This window comes from Haplochromis burtoni, unplaced genomic scaffold (genome assembly GCF_018398535.1).
Source record: "Haplochromis burtoni strain Fernald_Lab_line unplaced genomic scaffold, NCSU_Asbu1 Contig_124, whole genome shotgun sequence".
Taxonomy (NCBI): domain Eukaryota; kingdom Metazoa; phylum Chordata; class Actinopteri; order Cichliformes; family Cichlidae; genus Haplochromis; species Haplochromis burtoni.
In genome coordinates, this window is record NW_024582485.1 from 1,570,145 (window position 1) to 1,589,478 (window position 19,334).

The 19,334-nt window shown below is 39.4% G+C and overlaps 1 protein-coding gene across 3 annotated transcripts in view; it reads left to right on the forward strand.

Annotated features, from left to right (window-relative positions):
• bbs9 (Bardet-Biedl syndrome 9) overlaps nt 1–18,853 on the forward strand; it is a 174,094-nt gene extending 155,241 nt beyond the window's left edge. For all 3 annotated transcript variants that reach the window (XM_005929500.3, XM_005929499.3, XM_042223965.1), the window contains one exon: nt 16,182–18,853. In XM_005929500.3, the coding sequence (XP_005929562.1) occupies nt 16,182–16,510 (329 nt within the window). In that variant the 3' untranslated portion in view covers nt 16,511–18,853. The remainder of the gene's footprint in view (nt 1–16,181) is intronic.
• Nucleotides 18,854–19,334: the final 481 nt, after the last annotated feature.

A 19,334-nucleotide genomic window follows, 5' to 3' on the forward strand; every position in this document is an offset into this window, starting at 1 on the left:
GTGTGTGTGTGTGTGTGTGTGTGTGTGTGTGTGTGTGTGTGTGTGTGTGTGTGTGTGTGTGGGGTATGTGGGTGTGGCTGACTTACTTTGAATGTGTATGCAAACTAAAAGTGAGCACATTCTGTAGTTATACATCCAGCGTAACCCTGCCTGTGTGTGTAAGTTTGCACAAACTCTGGTGACCAGTATATTTTGCTGGATCACTTAAACACTTGAACCACCCACAGTCACACCTGTGGTAACAGGAAATTTGATGAGTTTGCCAAAGATGTGGAGATTGTAAACTCACTGTTTGACCTTCTTGGTATTTTTTTTCACTCTTTTCCACTCATTTCTGCTTCTCAAACGCTGGTCTTAGATGAGAGTGGCTGTAAACCAACAAATAAGTTACTAATGTAAAATATTTGCTTCATTTGAGTTGTTGCAGCACAGTGACAGTGTAGTCAAATGATGTGTATATTATATATGCACTTTAATAATTACCATCATACATCAATTTCAAGAATAAAACAAACATATATACTAGGCAGCTTTTTATACATGCTAAGAAGAAGCAGACACTGTATATTCATTAATTAAATATATATTTATATCATCATTTTTTTGCACCTTTTCTGCAAAGTGACAGACACATACCTGATGTCTCCGTCTGCATGAGTAGGTTAAAATGGTTCTTCTACGTCTCAGACTCATGCTAATTGACAAAAATATAAGGTCTGTGATGTTTGACCTTCAGCACTCTAATGATGCTGAAGTTGACTAAAAGTCTGTGATAATTAATTATAAATAGCCACTTTTATCTAAATTATTGCATTTACAATCAGCTGTGATGTTCCTGCTTCTGTTTACAGTTTGGCTCACGTTCACAGCAGTGGCCGTGTTGTCGGCTGTTTTGAACTGTGATTACAGGGCTGCAGCAACAATTTACATACAACTGAGAGTTTGCTGGTGTGGAGGAGATAGCAGGAGAGAGAGAGAGAGGGAGAGAGCAATGAGACGAAGCAGAAGGGGAGGAGGAGGGAGCTCAAACTGAAGCGTGAAAGTAAAGAGTGAGCAAAGTTACTGTGTGATTACACAGTGGAGGATGTTTGCTACCTGTGTGTTCATGTATGTGTGAAAATGTGTATGTGGCCTCCACGACACCTCCATGGCAATGAGAACATCACAGTGTTTATATCAGCTTAATTGATTCTCACCTTTTTACTAAGCTAATGTAGTGTGTGTGTGTGTGTGTGTGTGTGTGTGTGTGTGTGTGTGTGTTTCTAAGGTAAAATGTCATTAAAATAAGTGACTACCTCTGAAATTATATTGAGCATTACTTAAAGTATGTTTGTGGAATTAATCTGGTGTGTTTGTGTGTTTATGAAAGAGCCCCATGTGTTTCTTGTAAGAACTTTTCCACCAGTTAATTCCCTGGAATAAAGTGTATTTGCAGTAAATTTGGTGTGTTTGCGCGCACGCGTCGGTGAGTGTATATGTGTGTGGACTACGTGCGGTTTACTAATGCTGGGTAAATCAGTCAGACATAATTTTGGCAAACTTTATACCACACAGAAATTCACACAAACACAGTGTGTGAAGGATCCCTGAACAGTTTGCACTGTCATTTATGATGTTTTATTTGGCCTTAAGGAACTGAAAACCGTAGAAAAATATTAAATTACCATGCAATAGAATGAAAACAAGCTTCTTTAACATGTGTCATATTTTGAGGCAGAGCAAGTTCATCTAACTTTACTTCAAATGCAGTTTTTTCTTTTTTTTAATAAGTGCAGTTGGTAATTAAAAATCAGGTAACACTTCATAAGATTGTCAGTTTATTCACTATACAACCAGCTAAATGTGCAATACAGGGAATTACCTCACCTTTAAAAGAGTGTCTTCTTTAAAGAGATTCCTATGGTCCCACAGTTCCATAAGAACCTGTTGTTTTGTATACTGGAATTTGAAATTTATTAGATTTCAATTAGACCATTTTTAGCAATACTTGATAGAAAAGCAATCAGTTATCAAAATTATTACTGGTCTTTTTAGTACTGATGTTTATTTATTTATAAATTACCTTAGGTCATAGTTTGGAAGCCATAGTGGTTTAAAACTAAAGTCTTTGACTGAAGAATGAAAGTGTTATGCGGGCATTTTTGAATGCTTGTGGCTTTTGGTGAGAAAAGAGAGCTGTCTGAGCTCTTGTTTTCAAGAATAAAGCCTCTTTTGTTTTTAATCAGTGGGAGTCATAATACTTTGCATTTTCTCCCTTTCCTTCTTTCCTGCTGGAGATGTGGCAAGGTAAAATGTATCTTCAGCAGGGGAAGTTAAGTGGATGAGTAGGAGGACAAATGGTGGTTTACCACAGTACATTTAATAAACACATGCTCACCGAGCCAGAGCTGCTGCAGCGTCTAAAAGGAAACCAAACAGGTGCATATATGGAAGGCGAAGAAGGAGGTAGGAGGAATGGAGAGAGACAAAGAAACAAAAAATAAAACAGGTGAACAAAAATGCAAAATGGAAAAAATGGAGTAGCCACGAGAAAAGGAAGGAGGCTGGAATTGAGGATTAAAAAAGAGAAAGAAACACAAGCAAAGAAAAGTAAAAGATGAGGGAGAAACCGGAGGGTAAAAGGTGGTGGGCTAAGGAGGATATGAGATTTTAGGATAAGAGAAAGAAGGAAGGAGCACACTCTCCCTAAGCTAACTCTCCCTCACTGATGAGGATCATGTGATATCCTTGAATGCATCAGAACATTTCCTACATGGATGTTATTTTGTACTGTGTTTTGAATTTTGTTTCCAGGCTGAAGAATACATTTATCTTTTTACTGCGGTTGTTTGTTTTCATGGTAGTATTTTTTTATGACAGACTAGTTATGAAGTCACAGTTTTCCCACGTTAATTGTGTGCGTGGTGTATGTGTAATACATTTCCATTGCTGCGTTTTATTGTGCGTAAATATGTGAGTATGAAAGACTCTTTCAGCATTTAATTTGTAGGCACTCAAGCGGTTTTGTGTACATGTTGTAAAGTCTACCTGTATATACACTGTGGTGTCCCTCAGGTCCTCAGGGGTCTTTCAGCTTGGTTGGGAGGTTGAGGAAGAGGGTGTCTGTGTGCAGGGTTTCCCCCAGCAGGGTGCTCTGTCTGTGGCTAGCCAGCCTGGGTGTTGCCCCTTCCTCCCTCCGCTTTGCATGAGTGACAAGGAAAACACCGAGCGCCGTGAAATATGAAAAGGTCTCAAAATATCTGTAAATATTTTTATAATTTGTTTCAAGAGAAGCCAAGGTCACAGCCATGCGGGTTCTGCTCTTTCCATTTATATTTCACATGGTGGGAGTTTCACTGATGCTGTCACCCAGGAGAGACTTAGTGTGGGGGCACTGGCAGGATAAGCTGTAAATTTAACATCTGTGAGGTGAAATATTAGAAATACAAGGGTTCTTAATGGGTTCATGCCCATGTCGCAGACTGTCAAAAACAAAACTAAACAAAGAACTACTGAATGAGATACTGAAATAAATAACAATGATCCCGTCAGATGTGATGTACAAATGGCAGCAGCCATGATGGATTTTGATAATATATCGTCAGGGGGAACTTGGCTCCTATCCTTGGTGCCTTTCCCTTTATCATCACTTGTTGTGGCAGTACTGCAAAGGTGGGAGCAGAAAACACAGATAACTCCAATTGCTGCAGTCCATCAGTCCCATTCCTGTGAATGAGATATCTCTGAAATGCCTTGAGGGAATTTTATAATGTCTGGCACAAACATCAACTTGAACGCAAGGATAACATTTCTAGAATTCAGTAGTCAAAGACTGTGACTTAAGAAAAAGCCTTTTTGTCCATAAATTAAGGATTCAGGCACTTGAGAAATAAAATAACCCAGAAATGTAATAGGATAGTTTCAATGTGATAATCATAATGTTCTGAAAAGAAATTGTTTTCATCATAACTCAGAAACAGAAGGGGAAATTGTGATTCCATAGATCTTCTGTGCTGCACCTTTTATGATTTGTGCAAAGCATTCGTGTTTTAGAGTTTGTTGCACACATTTTTATTTGAAGCATACCGTCATTGCTTCACAAACCACGTGAACGCATACAAATCATCTAGCTAGTTCAAGTTTTGATTCAGATATATTTCTATCATAAATCAAAATTTGCCTCAGGAGACTTCTCCCATTACCAAAAAATGATATAAGCTACCACTTGACTGGCTGGTTCAGGCATGCAGCTGCAAAGCTGTAATTCAAGTTTTAGTGTTAGTATCTGTAATATTAAACATCTCTGCCACTTGGATAAACTTGTTGAGAATAGATCCAATCCAACAGACCGCTTTACAGCAAATGGGAAAAAAGCCCACTATGATACAGTGTTATTGTTTCAGATCAAACTGGCTTTTAGCCGTACTGTTGATGCCAAATAGTTGGGAAAAAAATTACCTTGTGAAACAGTTTAATCTCTTAATGGAGGGACTGTAAAGATACTGTGCAGCACAATTTTTGGAAACATGGACATGAAGAACAACAGATTGTACAAGACAGAAGTCACCTGTCATCGTTACTCTCCACTGGATTGAAGAAAATTATTATTTTTTAAAATGTTCCATTATACACCAATTTTAATATTATCTCAGCGTAACAAGAGCACTGTTCCTCTGTGGGCACTGCTAAAATTATACATTCAGGAAGACTCCTGATTATCACTTTATCCACTGCATACCAGCTTTTTCTTTGGAACCTTAATAGAAAGACTGAGTGACAAAATAATTATTTAATATCTAAAACCTGTGAGATTCTGGTTACGAATTTAATCGTTTCTTCGGTAACTACATATTATTTATGTGTTTCTGGGTTGAACAGATAGTAAGAAAGCTCACGTTTCATCGCCCTGTTACATTCACAGTGTGAACATGTGTGTGTCAGTGTACAGGGCTTGACCAGACTGGCTGTTTTCAAATGCACATATTATATTTTTAATAAATGCACACTGGGCATATTTTTGTCTGCGTAAGTGGCATGAATGTATCAATGTAAAGGACTGTGCTTATAGAAAGGATTTTGAAAGTTTCTTACCCGTTTCTGTGCCTAATCTGGTCAAATCATTAAATTCAGTGAAAGAATCCGCCTGTTGTCAACATTTTAGCTGCATCTTTGCTCAAAGACATCACATCTGACACCACAATCTTTTTCTATGGGTTTCTCACTTCTCTTGCCTATGGCATGCCACTAGATTCTGTTTTGGGCCCTTACGGTTTATAGCTGCTCCCTTTTTAGCACTTATCGAGCATTTTAAGGACGTTAATTCAGCTGTGTGTCTCTTTAGGACCCAAGTTAAAGATATTTTATAGGTTCTTAGACCCTATTAAACGTTGGTAGCAGACAATTTTCTCTCACTTAATATTTAAATAACAGAAGTCCTTGTTTGTGCCACTGACAGACTTGTGTCTAAGGTAATGGAAACCCTGGGTTCTCTTCCCACTTTTGCTAGATCTTCTGTCAGGAACCAGGTCGCTGAACATAATTTTTTTCACTTATAAGATATTTTAGGTTTTTGGTTTACTTTTGGGTTGCTATTTGTTGTTATGTTTTTAGCATTCTGTCATAAAGCACTTGAAAGGATACTTTATTCTACTTTCCAGTGTCTACTAGCAGCCATGGTAGACCAAGGATTTGCCATTCATCACACTGGGCAGGACTAATGCTGTTGACAAGCTGTTGTCAAGCAATGTGGTGCAACATGGCCTGTTCTCACTTGTTTTTGGCAACACCAAGGAATGACAAACAAATGCAGGAACATCCTGAATCATTTTTAGCTTGCGCCACTCCAATCTCAAGGCCCGCTGAAGCGAGTTTATTTGAAATGATGAAATTTGGGTGGATATGTTGGTCTCTAGTGACTGGAAAATCACACCCACTGGAAATCAATTTAGGTAGAGTCAATGTTAGACTGCAGATGGAAACAGTGTGTAAGGAGTTGACACTTCTGGTTGATATCAGTCTAGAACTGTGTGTAATTTTAGGTACACATGTCTATGCAATACTTTAAGAGGGACATCTGACAGAAAGAAGTCCTGATCTCAATGCAATCCATTCATTATACACATCATTGCAAAGAGATCCACAGGACTTTGGCGTGATCTCCAGTTACCTTGAAAATCTTTGTGCAAGTGATAAATTGTTGATAAAGTTGTTGATTTAGTTGATAAAGTTTGACAGAAGTATGAATATGAAAATAAAGTGTAAAATGATTTAGGTTTTTTCTCTTTGTTCCACATGCAAAAACGAACTAGACAAGTTCTTGTTGCGCTATTTTTGTGAGCTGACTGTGTGTGTAGATGGTATCCACCTTATATATACTGTGCATGTGGGTATTTGTGTGTGTGGGTGTTCAAACACTCTTCAGGGATGAACTGTTGTGTCTCAGAGCAGAACAATGGGCAGAACAAAACATCAAAGCCAACACATACAAACACTAGATTTTGCATCCTATGTTTTTGGAGTGTTTGTGTTCACATATGCAAATTGTCATCATGCTTATGTGTGTGGGTCGTGACATATGTTCATACGAGATGTGTTGCAAACTGAGCTTATGTGTGTATGCGTGCGTGTGTGTGTGTGTGTAAGTTAGCCAGTTTTGTAAATGCCCTTTCTGATGTGGTTGGCTGTATTTAAGGCAGAGTGCAGAGAGTGCCGAGGAAGTTGACGGAGGCGTGTATGTGTGCATCTGTGTGTTTGTGCGAATCAGTCCGTGTATGCGAGGGACAGAGAGGAAGAGATTTTGTGTCACCACCAGACTTGGAAAACTTCATGTCCTTTTGTATCAGGCCAAAAGACTGGTTCTTCGGCCTGGCCACTGTATATTTTTCTGTACATTATGTGTGTGTTTGTGTGTGGATGTGTGTGTGCCTGCATGCTGGTTAGTGGCAGGGCGTAGCTGAGCAGAGAGAAAATATCTTAGCCGACCACGGGAATGAACCCACCCACTATACCACACCCAGAGAGAGAGAGCAAGCAATGGAAGCAGCAGCCTCAGTCAGTCTTGCTCTCTCTCTCTCTCTCTCTCTCTCTCTCTCTCGCTCTATAAATCTTTGTCTCTCATTTCTTTTTTCTCTTTTATTGTCTCATTTTAAAAACATGAATTACCATCTTCCTCTCTGTCTGTGTCTCTTCCTTAATTCATACTGTTATTACACAAACCTCAGCATTTCCCTTTCTTTTCCAGTTTTCTTTAACTCCCATCTCCCCTCTGCTCTGTTTTTTGCTCAGTAATAAATGTACTAATTCCATATTAATAAATCTGTGAGGGTCTAAGTCCCTAACTGATGTGCAAATAAATAAAGTAGAAAAGTAGCTTAGGTGGTTTATGCTGTTCAGAATAACACATTTTTGCGAGTCAAATCTTGAAACTAGTTTGTGTGACCTATCTGACAACATATGTGTCCATTGCTATAGCAAATGCCCAAATTTAAAGTAACAATAGTATTTTAAATCCCAGCTGTTGCCTGGTTAAGAATCCTCATCAACAATTTAACTGTAAGATGACATAGGCACTCTGCAACTTTTCTTATATGGAAAATAACCAGAATACAACCAGTTGAGTCAAGTCAACTACTACAAAGAGAAGCAGTGCATGTGAGTTGGCTTCATTGGTGCAGACTAACTCAGATCAACTGTAATGTGTTGACAGTCTGTCTGTGTTTATAAATTAGGCAGTGATTATTTGCAAACCTTCACCAATCTGTCTGCAACTGGTTGTAGTCAATCTAAGTCAGACTGCAAGTGGAAACAAATTGCCTCCCACCTGGTGACCTGTGAAACTGCGTTGTGATAGAAAGTGGTTGCCAAGAGGTTGAGAGTGCAATGCAATCACTGGACAACCACCAATTTTTTCTAGTCCCAAAGAGGTTGGCCTTTTATTTTTACTTCTTTATTTAAATTAAAACTATTTATACTCAATAAATGATTTATAGGGATTAAGATTTTAAACACAGGTTCACTACTCCTTTGTCTGCTTGAGGAATATTTATAGCAATATCATTTGGTGAAGATATCCTCCAGCATCACGTGAATAACGGTCTACAGTAATAGCCGGTCTGTGCCCGTGTATAAATGACCAGTTTCTCATAAATATGTGTTCTTTTTTTCTTGCAAAGACATTTTGTGTTTGTGTGTGTAGTGCTCCATGGGAGGTGTAGTGTATGGCTCAGTCTTAGCTGAGCTGTCAGTGGTCTGCAAATACACACATACACCCACCAATGGAAAGGCCTGTTGTGCTTCAACAGCACATTCCACACCAAGAATAGTATTAAACACTGCCTGTCCAGCTGCTGTCAAACTCCTCTCTCTCTCGCTGACTTTTCATTGCTCTTAGTCTGCTTTTTGTCTCTTCAGTAGAAAAATTATGTTGAAATCATAAAATGAAGCTGATTCTGACCAAAGTAGTTTACATGATGCTGCTTTTCTCATACTGGATGTTGGTGAATCCCCTCATTTTAACCAATGTCAGTAATATACCATTTTAGCTTTTTCCCCCTCACTTTAAGTAAACTTTCGTCTTATTGGCTGACCCTCATTAAACAAAAGGTTTGGACAGCTGGTAGGAGGGGCTTATGTGCTCACAAGCAGAGCAGTATATTAGTGATATTCACACTTTATGACACCCTAAACATGCAAAGGTAGAGAAAGTTACCTTGAAATTGAGGGTCTAGAGCAATCTGAATCCTGACCATTTGCCTCAGAGGAGATACATGCACAGACGGAAACATACAAAAGAAAATAAGGAAAAGCAACGTTTTAACCCTCTAAAGAGGAAATAAATTAGTGCACCATGTGTAAGTCAGTAAATCTGTTTAGAGTGTTTAGTGTTTTTGTATGTTCTGGCTTGTGAATAATATTTTTAAATGATTTTTCTGTCTTTTTCTGTCTTATATGTGTCGCATTTCTCGTGTCTCACACTATCGTTTCCCCACAATACCGACCACACAGCTTTGTTTTTCAACTTCACATAATCCTGTTGTGTCCTATTCTACCGCCTTGTCTGGAAGGTGCAAACGCGCACACACACGGGCACATATGAGTAGGCATACACACTTACAAATGCACACTTGTAGACACACACTCCACCACAGATCCAATCAGTCAGCACTTGGCCCTCTCTTTCGTACACACTCTGCAGAGTGGATTCTGTAAATCAGCAGGTTTCTGCTGCACTGTCCTACATGCTGACGGGGTCGGGATGCGGGCGATCTGTGCGGCCTCCTCTATTTTGACTACGGCTGCCTGCAGATGAATGCAGAGTCGTGATCCGTCGCTAACATGTGAAGCCAGGCAGAACATGTGGGCTTTGAACATGGTGCAGATAGCGTCACTCCCCTTATCTAATCAACACACTGACTTTTGTTGCTGTGGTTTTTGTTTTTGTTCCGTGAGGAACAAACAAGTGTTGCATTCTAAACTCCGGTGGTGAAGCACATTAATGTACAGAAAGCAGTGTCATTCAGAACCTCGTTAGGCAGGGTAGTCAAGGCACTTTAGTTTTAGCAAGCACAATCCTACAACCCGGTTCCCACAAAAAGGGACCTACAACTTCTGTGTACAAGCTCAAGCTTTTTTTCAAGCTCAAAACTGCTTACAGTGTGTGCAGTGATGACCCTTTTGTCAAATTTGCTGTTGCTTATGAAGGACAGAACATACTAACACTAGTGACATCATGTGTACAGTGTAGTTTTCCACACTATTAAACACCTATGCAGATGATTTAAACCCATTACTGATCTTTCTGTGCTAGCCATACATTTAACTTTTTCGTCCTTTTTTTGTCTTTAATAAATCCACTAACGATCTCTTACTTTGGTTTTAAAGAATGAAGAGGCTAAGAAAAGACACTAAAGAAAATGACTTTATATTCCAAAAAAGTTCACCTTCCTGTTCTATACCAGCTGTGTAGAGCACTGAAAGCTGCCCTGCAGCTGGGTGTTCACAGAGTATTGCTCATTCAGTTTTCCCATCCACAGTTTATCATGGGATTTGAACTGGCAACCACAAACCCAAATCTGAGTAATATGTGTACAAAAAAATGATTTCATGACACAAGAATAATCATGCAGCCGAGGTTAAGTTACCACAATGGACCAATAAACAGTCTTTGTTCAAATTAAGATGTTCTAAAATGAATTTGGAAATATGGAAACCCAAACTAGGGTTGGAGGGGACGCGCCACTCCATAACTTAGTTACATAGGACCTACTAAAAAAACCACACAAAGGCAATCATGTCATTAAGGAACCTAGTTTCTGCATTATTTCTTTTTTTTCTTGCAGAAAAGTGTGTTCTCTAAAATGAAACACCTCCTAAGTAATTTGGTAGAATACTATTAAAATAGATTTTTTCCCCTAATGACCATTCGGTCTAACCAATGATGTGCAATACAAGAAATATATTACCCCTGGTTTCCTGCCAAACAGGTCCCATCCAGACACAGCTGTAGCAGATTCACATGGGGTTAAAAAAAAAGGCTGTGACTGTTTAAGTTCTGACAAAAACCACCAGGCTTTCCAGGTAGCTCGTGTCCCATGCAAAAAGGGCTTAACGTCACTTCGATCCTCGTGGCTATGAGTGATGTAGAGTACACGTTTCTTCATTGTTTAGTCTGCACACTTCCACTTTGTTAGTTTGTTGAAGTAGCAGACTGACAAGATGTGACCTGACCCCTTTAGGTTTCCATAGAGGAGGGGAGCTGACTTCTTGTCTTACAACATCAATGTTTATCAACTCCTTGCTACTGCTCCCGCGAGGATCTGGCTTTACACACACTTTTATTTCCTGCTTTGAGAGTACAAATGAAAACCTAAGACAGGACGGTGGTTTTCATGAGAGCTGGAAAATGGTTTTGACATACAAATGCCTGGAAGGTTTCCACAGATTTGCTTGCTCTATTTTTAAAGTGTTACAAAGAAGTTTTATGCTTCAGACTACATGAAAGTATCCTCTGTCGTTGCTGTCACAACTCATACTGACTATGACTTCCTGTTCATTAACATTTTTGTAAGACCTGCTTTTTTGTGAATACGGAAATGAGACCCAAAAACACTGGCATCAGAAAACTGAAACCACGCTTTAAAAAATGAAGTGATTCAAAATGGCAGATGAACAAAGTAAAAAATTAACAGCACTAAATCTATTATAGTCGAACTTTAATGAAAAAAGTGTTGTGACAGTGAAGCATACATGATAACAGGAGTAAACTGTAAGATGCATGCAAAATCATTTTTAGGGAACTGTCCATTCAGCACCACAAAACTATAACAGAAGCAAAAAAAAGTGGTATGTTGGTCATTATTAGCTGTTAGCTTTTATACAAGTATGGACACGAGGTGTTTCAGAAGTAACAACAAAGTGCACCACAGAACTGCAGAAGATTTGTTTTGGGTCATTTGGAAAGTTTTATCTTTCATCTTCCCAACTTAGACTTACTGTATCTGACCTGCAATTTAAAAAAAGAAAGAAAGAAAGAAAGAAAGAAAGAAAGAAAGAAAGAAAGATAAACACAAACTGAATTTTGAATTTGTTTTTGTCAAAAGAAGTTGAAGTGTCCTAATTCTTTCACAGATAACAGGTTTCCCATTTTACATGATTGCTAGAAGCCGAATTTGTTTACAAAGGAACATTTTCTTTCTTCCTGCTTATCTCTATCCATGCAGTAAGTTTTGGTTTTAGTCCTGAAGTAGCCAAGATATGCCTTCACTCACGTACTACGAGGTAAATTTTCACAACAGTGAAAAATGATAGACATCTCAATACCTAGAACAAAAAATAAAATCTGTCTGGCTAGATATTTCCAGCTTTCTGCTAAGCTAGAACCCAAGTTAATCTTTTTAATCACAAAAGAAAAACATTAAATTGCTGGGTGGCCCAACCTTTTTGTAATTCACATGTATGACCTATTTGCGCTGTGAAAACAAACCTAAGAGGTAAGGACTGTGGACCTTTGACACCAAACATATCGGGGTTTGACCCATGCCTCACATGATGATTGTTTGCGTGCGTTCTGACTTCATCTGTAGCCACAGATTTACCATCAGTGTTAATCTGAACGGACAATATTGGGTTAAATTGTGAACTCTGACATCAAACAGAGATGTTTGACCCAGGTTTAAGACTTGGGTGCTACTAGGCTTAGTTTCAGGCTGAACTCAATTTCCTGTTAATGGTCAAACCATTTGTACTGACATTTTGTCTTTTGTAGCCTTTATTCATCTAGAGAAAAACCAAACATTTTTTGTAAAACATTTTTTTCAAGTGGTTTTTCTTATGTTGGTGATGATCTTTATTCTCAAATCTTAAAAGGATTTTAATTAAATTAATTTTTCATTGTGACCTTTTGTAGAATATATCCATTAGATGATACATAAGCCATTCCGTCCTCATATTAATTTGATTAGAGGAGAACCATGCTGCGAGGGTAACATCTACAAACCAATAAAAGGTTAAAGTCAGCCCACATAAATCAACTTACCTTAAATTTTTTTAATGTGATGGCCATGGTCATGCCATAGGACAGTGATCCCACCAAATCTACAACAGAATGGCTGGAAAAAAAATCAACAAGTTGCTTGATTCTTTGACGTTTTTAGTCAAACTTCAGGCCTCAGCATGATTTAAATGCTGTGGCAGGACACTTAGGGAGATTTGCATAAATGAATATCTGCAGACCTCAATCAAATGAAGCAGCGTTATAAAAAAGGTCCAAAATCCCACCATGATGTAAGAGATTGATAAAGACGTACACAAATGATTTTTTTCCAATTACTACTGCAAAAGGTGGTTCTACAAGCTCCTGGCTTTCATATACAAGTACTGATACGCTTTGCCTAAATGATCGGAAATTTGTCATATGCATCTAACTTTTCGTGAATAACTTCTTGTTCATTAAAAACATTAAAATTAAAATGCTAAAAAATCATTTAAAGGTCAACTTCAGTCTTGCCGTCTGCAGAGAGTCTCTATTCACATGAAATGATCTCTCAGACCCAAAAATGTGCACATAAGAGATACAGATGCACATGCGCAACACAAGCACAGACTGGAATCTGTTGGCTCAGCTGCTGATGAATGATGTGGAAGAAAGTGTGTTTGCAATGCTAGCCAGATAGTTACCATCCAGTTGGGATTAGGTGGTCATTACAGGATTACTCCCATCAGAGACCCCAATGCTGTTGATGCACATGAAAATCATTGATTAGCGCATAGTGTCTTTGGCGTAGCACACCTGCAAAAACACAGATGTGTACATGTTTTCTGCTATTTTCACATGCATGTGCTTTCTCTCTGGTCTTTATTTCTTTATAGCTGCAGTTCTTAGATAGAGACACACCCTCACCCAACATTTCTTTCATGTTGAACTATAAAACTTCTGAGGTCACTGAGAGAGGCGGAGGGGGAGAATTTGCATGCCAAAGTGGAAATTTGCTCTTTTGCAGAACAGTTTGCGGTCAGCTTTCTCTCTGTTTGTGCTTCCAAATTATTTGTTCTCACTTGTTCTGTAGAAGCTGATAGATTTTGTGCATGTTAGAGCGTGAAGTGGATCGGCACAGTTAAGGGGTTTTGTGGGGTTTTTTTGGATCTAATTAGACCTGGTTGGGTGGGTGTACTTAGAAACACAAGCGGCTTAATCAACCGTCTCACCCATTAAACAGTTCAACAGAGACTCAAACAATGAAGCTGCAGACCATAACGTCTAATGTCTTATCATCCATGTGTGTTTTCAATTTTCTTGCCTGTGTGAGCAGATTTAGCAATTAAAGGAAATTAGCCACTTTTGACTAATATACAAAACAACATATTTAAGATATGAAAAAGACACCAAACTACCGATTCTAGTCATTAAGAGATTTAAGGTATTTTAGCCAAAGTCAGTTCTTTTTTATTGCATTAATTTGTTTTTAGCACACACCGAAAGCCCGGTGCGTGATCTAATGGATTAATTTAAATGTAAAGTGTGATTTTATAAAAAGATATAGTAAAAACTTTTCAGCTATTTGCAGCACACACAGACACCCATCTGCCACACACACACCCACACACATACTACCAGAGTCTCTCTTTCTTAAGCCCTAGACGATGGACTGTCTGATTAGAACTTCTCTCTGGAGTCTGTGAACATGCGCAGTCTTTAGGGAGCAGTCTGTAGTCTCCACCACATACATGCAAAGACAGATTCATCCACACACGTAAACACTGGCAGATATTCTAAGAGGTAGCTCTTGTGTGTGTTTCCATACGCACGCACACACAGTGAGATACCAGGCTGTAGTCTCCAGTCTGAAAAACCCTCTCCATTCTCATGGAGATAAGAAGCGTGTCTCTTTGTTGGCAGACGCCCGTACTGTTATCACCTTATCAGAAAGCCAATCCAGCGAAGGCAGCGCTGCAGAGTGTGTGTGTGCATGTGTGTGAGTGTCTGTGTGTGTGTGGTTGCAAGGGCCCACCCTTGACTCTAGTTAAGTGGGGGTCCTTTGTCATGCAGCAGGTGCTGTTGTCAGTCAATTTGTCTTAATTTTAAAGACCCGTGGGAGTTGCAGTGTATTTGCATCACTCTGTTAAAACACAGGCTGATTGGGTAAACGTTAGTTAATCCTCATTCTTACTCCTAATGGACTTAAAATACAACCCATCTAAAGTTGTCTGAGAGAATCTGTGGCCCATTAACATTTTGAACAGCACCATTGTCTTTGCGTGTGTCTACATGGCTAAATCCCTTCTTCTTCTTTATTCTCTTTGCAGTTTGTAAACAACAAAACTGCATCTAGGCCACCACCTGTGGGAAAGCTGCTCCAGTCAGTCCTCTCCACAACATTGTGGTCACAGATTCACTTTATAATTTTTATTTTCATATTTTTCGGCTCCTGTTGTCAGACAGCAGAAAAACAATTATCCTGGCACGGATCCGCTGCCACTCTGATCTCATCTTTGTTTTATAGCATTAGCATCATCATCTTAAAGCAACATCAGCATAACCCCGTATTATTGTAATAGCTGAGTGTTTGACTGAACTGGTATTTAAAATGATAGATGCTGGATGAGTTCAATTCCAACACCAGGCCGGGGTCTTTCTGTGTGGAGTTTGCATGTTCTCCCCGTGTTTGCGTGGGTTCCCTCCGGGTACTCCGGCTTCCTCCCACCGTCCAAAGACATGCAGCTTGTGGGGATAGGTTAATTGGAAAATCCAAATTGTCACTAGGTGTGAATGTGCGAATGAATGTGAGTGCGAATGGTTGTCTGTCCCTGTGTGTTGGCCCTGCGACAGACTGGCGACCTGTCCAGGGTGTACCCTGCCTCTCGCCCTATGACAGCTGGGATAGGCTCCAGCGCCCCCCGCGACCCTGAAAAGGATAAGCGGAAGCGGATGGATGGATGGATGGATGGTGGATTTTTTTTCACATTAATGCTCTCTAGTACCATTATGTCATTATTTTGGGGGTTCCTTATACCCACTAAAACATCAGGGGTTTTAGGATTTTTCTAACAATATAAGTGCAACTAACTTTGTTAAATGAATAATATAAGTGCAACTAATAGTTTCACTTATATCGACATGGTTTTGCAAAATAATACAATTACTACTTTTGCTCGTCTTCTGTTTTATTTCTAATCCGTCTCATTCATTGCATTTAATAATTTAACAGTCTTAAACAACTGTGCCTGCAGTTTAATTCCTCTGGCTGCAGGCCCCTTGTTAACTGCAGCCACATGGATGGATTTAGGACTGTTTTTTGATCTTAATTCAAAATCAAGGGTTTAAACTTGCTATGATGCCAAGATTGGCCTTCATGAGTTAGTTGAAGTGAGAATAAATAAGTGACAATTCAATTTAGACTCAGCTTAGCTATTAATTAAGACTTTTTGGACCTAAGAGTCAAATCAAGCTTAAATTTACTATTTGTGACCTTCTGATCTTTCAGACCAAACCTCTAGCCATCTTTTTTATTACCCTTCTCTGACGCTTAGGTCACGGTGACAGCAGGCTTCTACAGCTCTTCCCAGGCTTCCCTTGTCACTCTCAACTTCGGCATCACTTTGGCTGAGACCTGATACTGAATGTGATGAATGTAATGTTTTTGAATAAAGAAGTAGAGATATTAAATCATATGTAAGGAAATTTACATATTTTTTATTTTCTTCTCTAGAAAAAGAGAAGAAAGAGGTGTCCAAGGAACCATCAGAGGCGAACGTAAAAGAAGAAGAGCCAATCAAGGAGACAAAAAAGGAGAAGAAGGAGTCATCCAAGGAGAAGAAGGAATCCAAAAAGGAGTCAACTAAAGAGCCCAAAGAGGAGGCAAAGAAGGAGTCCAAGAAGGAATCATCTTCTTCCAAGGAGAAGAAGGAGTCATCAAAGGAGAAGAAAGAGAAGGAAAAAGAGAAGGAAGGGAAGGAGGCAGGAGACAAAAAAGTGTCCAGGAGATCATCAGTTAAAGTGAAAGAGAAGAAGAAGGAGCCAGAGGCTGCGGAGGGTTAATAGAAACAGTGCGATAACATAATATGCACACACATACAGAAAGAAAGCATGTCTAAACAGCATATACAGATACAATATGCACATCTGGGGGCTCGTACATATAAATATACATGTGTTTATATACAGTTCACATTTAAACATATACAAAGCCATGTAATTCAATCGGACACAAATACACATTTATATTCAGTATACACAATAAATACAGTAAATCGACTCAGTCAAGGTCACATGTCTTAGCAGCAAAACAGTTTCCTCCTATTGGGATATTTACATGTTCTAGTAATAGCTGATCTCAAAAACACACACACACACACTGCTGATCCACCACATCCAGTAGTTTTACTGTACCCACAGAGAGTGAGGAGGAAGGCAAAGTTGTCCTCCTCTCAGACATTTTGCTGACTTTCTCCTTCCGCCTCAGCAGCAATTGAACCCACAGCCCAGTACCTCCCTAATCCCCAACCACGCCCCGGCCCACGCTTACTTCTGGCTGTGACGTCGCACCCGCCTTGTCGCCCCCTCGCATGGCACCAGGCCTTGCCTGAGCCTCCCCCGTCTGTCCACTAAGAATAAACCGCCTGAGACGTTCAGCCATCCTGCTGCTTCCGGGTAAATCAAGGCCACATCCTACATTTGGTTCCGTCGCCACCCCCTCCGACCTGGGGTTTTATTTTTTTAAAGCTGGGATACTCAAGGACATGCGGTGGCTGATGGACACATAATTGTTGCTGCGGGGTCGAACCTGAGACTGTTTTTGTATGATGGAAACCAACAGGGTGTTTCCTGAAAAAGCGGCGTGGCAGTCCAGAGTCTACACGGCCAGTTTAATACTCCAGCCTTTTCTGCTCATCCTTAAATAGTCAGGAACATTGTGAAGGGCAGGCTGGTTTTAACAGCTGCGTACAGCAATGTTATCGCAAGATGTTTGCACCAGAGCAAGAAATGTCTTACTGCACTGTACTAAATGATGTCAAAGAGTTAGTTCATTTACAGTAGAGCAACACTGCATATTGTCTTACTTTGGGTCGTGTCTTGTCTTTGTAAAGTAGATGTGTGTGTGTGAGTGCGGAGGGGTTTCCAAAGATGTCCGACAGCACTTCTGTCTAAGCGCATAGGTCCCTTTACATTTCATAGTCAGAAACATCTTCTCTTTACTCTAAACACCACAAATGCAACCATGTTCAAACATTTTTGAATTATCGAGTCAAAAAGTATGCATTATTTAGGCACCAGGAGAGGGAAGTTTGAAAAGAATATACAATATAAATAGAGTTAGCCAGTCCTCATAAAAAGACGCAAAATAAGATAATTACAGAGGCTCTTTGGTGAGTTTATCATACTGGAACTGGCATGTACAGACTGGTGAGTTTATTGGTCAGCTTAGAATTTAAATGTCTGTACTGGCTGATCAAATTTACAGCATACTGTATGTGCAACACTGAGCTTGAAGGGTGGAGATGCGAATCTGTCTGGACAGTTGAATATAAACCAAAAAGCCGTTCACTGAGTTTTTTCCCCAGACGAAACAATCACTACTTGTTAAAACATATAGTTGCGTTCCTGGTTTAGAGAATTATAAAACAAATATGCGATATTATATTGTAATATATAATTTTGGACACACTCACTCATACAAATCCACTTAAAACACATAAATTTAATAGCTTTGAGCTATATTTAAGTCAGAATTGAAGCTTATAGACTTCAGCCATATGATCTGTGCCAGCAGCAATCCCAGCGGCTCTGCACTCCTCTACAAGTCAACTGTAAGCATCATGTCTTTATGTTTAGTTTTAGCCCTTCTGTCTGCTGGGAAATTTATATTTAGTTTGTATTGTGTAACAGAGTCCCTGTTTGCAGCAGTGCCTACGGCTACTGCTGACTGATCTGATCAAAAAATGACATAGTAAGGGTGTATATCTTATTTTTGTATGTAAATATTTTAAAATGTAAACTTTGAGCAGAGGTAAAAACAGATCAGCCGAAACCAGCATCAGCTCATCCTTGTCAAGAAGGACAGTTAGGTTAAGTTTGTGCTGTTATAAAGGGTTCCCAGTGGACACAAGGTACTACATGGCAATGTTTTTGAATACCTTGAATGTTTATAATGTACATTAGGTTTTGTAATTGTTGTATTAGTGGTGCAGATTTACCAAGCTCTCGTTCCGAGGTTGCTTTTTGTAGCCACAGTTCATTTAAAAAAGAAAGTTTCTGTACTCCAGAATAAGTCACGACTTTGTCATTAGTCTGCAGCAGGTGCAAGATCACCAACGATGTGAATGAAATAAACCATGTTTATGAATGTTTACTAATAAAAGTAGTCAGCTGTAAGTTATCAAAGGTAGTGCTGTAATTGTGTTTGGTGAACTTTTAATGTTTATACATGCGGTGTGATTTCCGTCTACAGTGCCCCCTCCCTATAATGCCGTTCACCTTCCGCGCTCTTGCTGTTTCGCGGATTTTTTTGTGTGCAATTTTGCATGCTTTTTTTTTACAGCGCATTGTGTTCTGCGTCCTCATTGGCTGTAGACCACTGTCAATCAGTCTCCTCCATGCCATGTCTCCTGCACAGTACAGAATGCGTTCAGCTTGTCGAATTTACATAAATCTGCGATCACTAGCAGTATGACTCTGAAGTGCTGTACTGCATATTTATAAATTTTCCCCCCAACAAACACAACAATGTAGATGAAACATTATGCACCTGCGGTAGCACCCAAAAGGCAGAGGAAGATGCTAACTATCTGTGATGGACCGAGCAGCGAAGGAAAACATAATTGGTTAAATCATACAAAAAGAATCAAAATCTTGGGCCAATAAA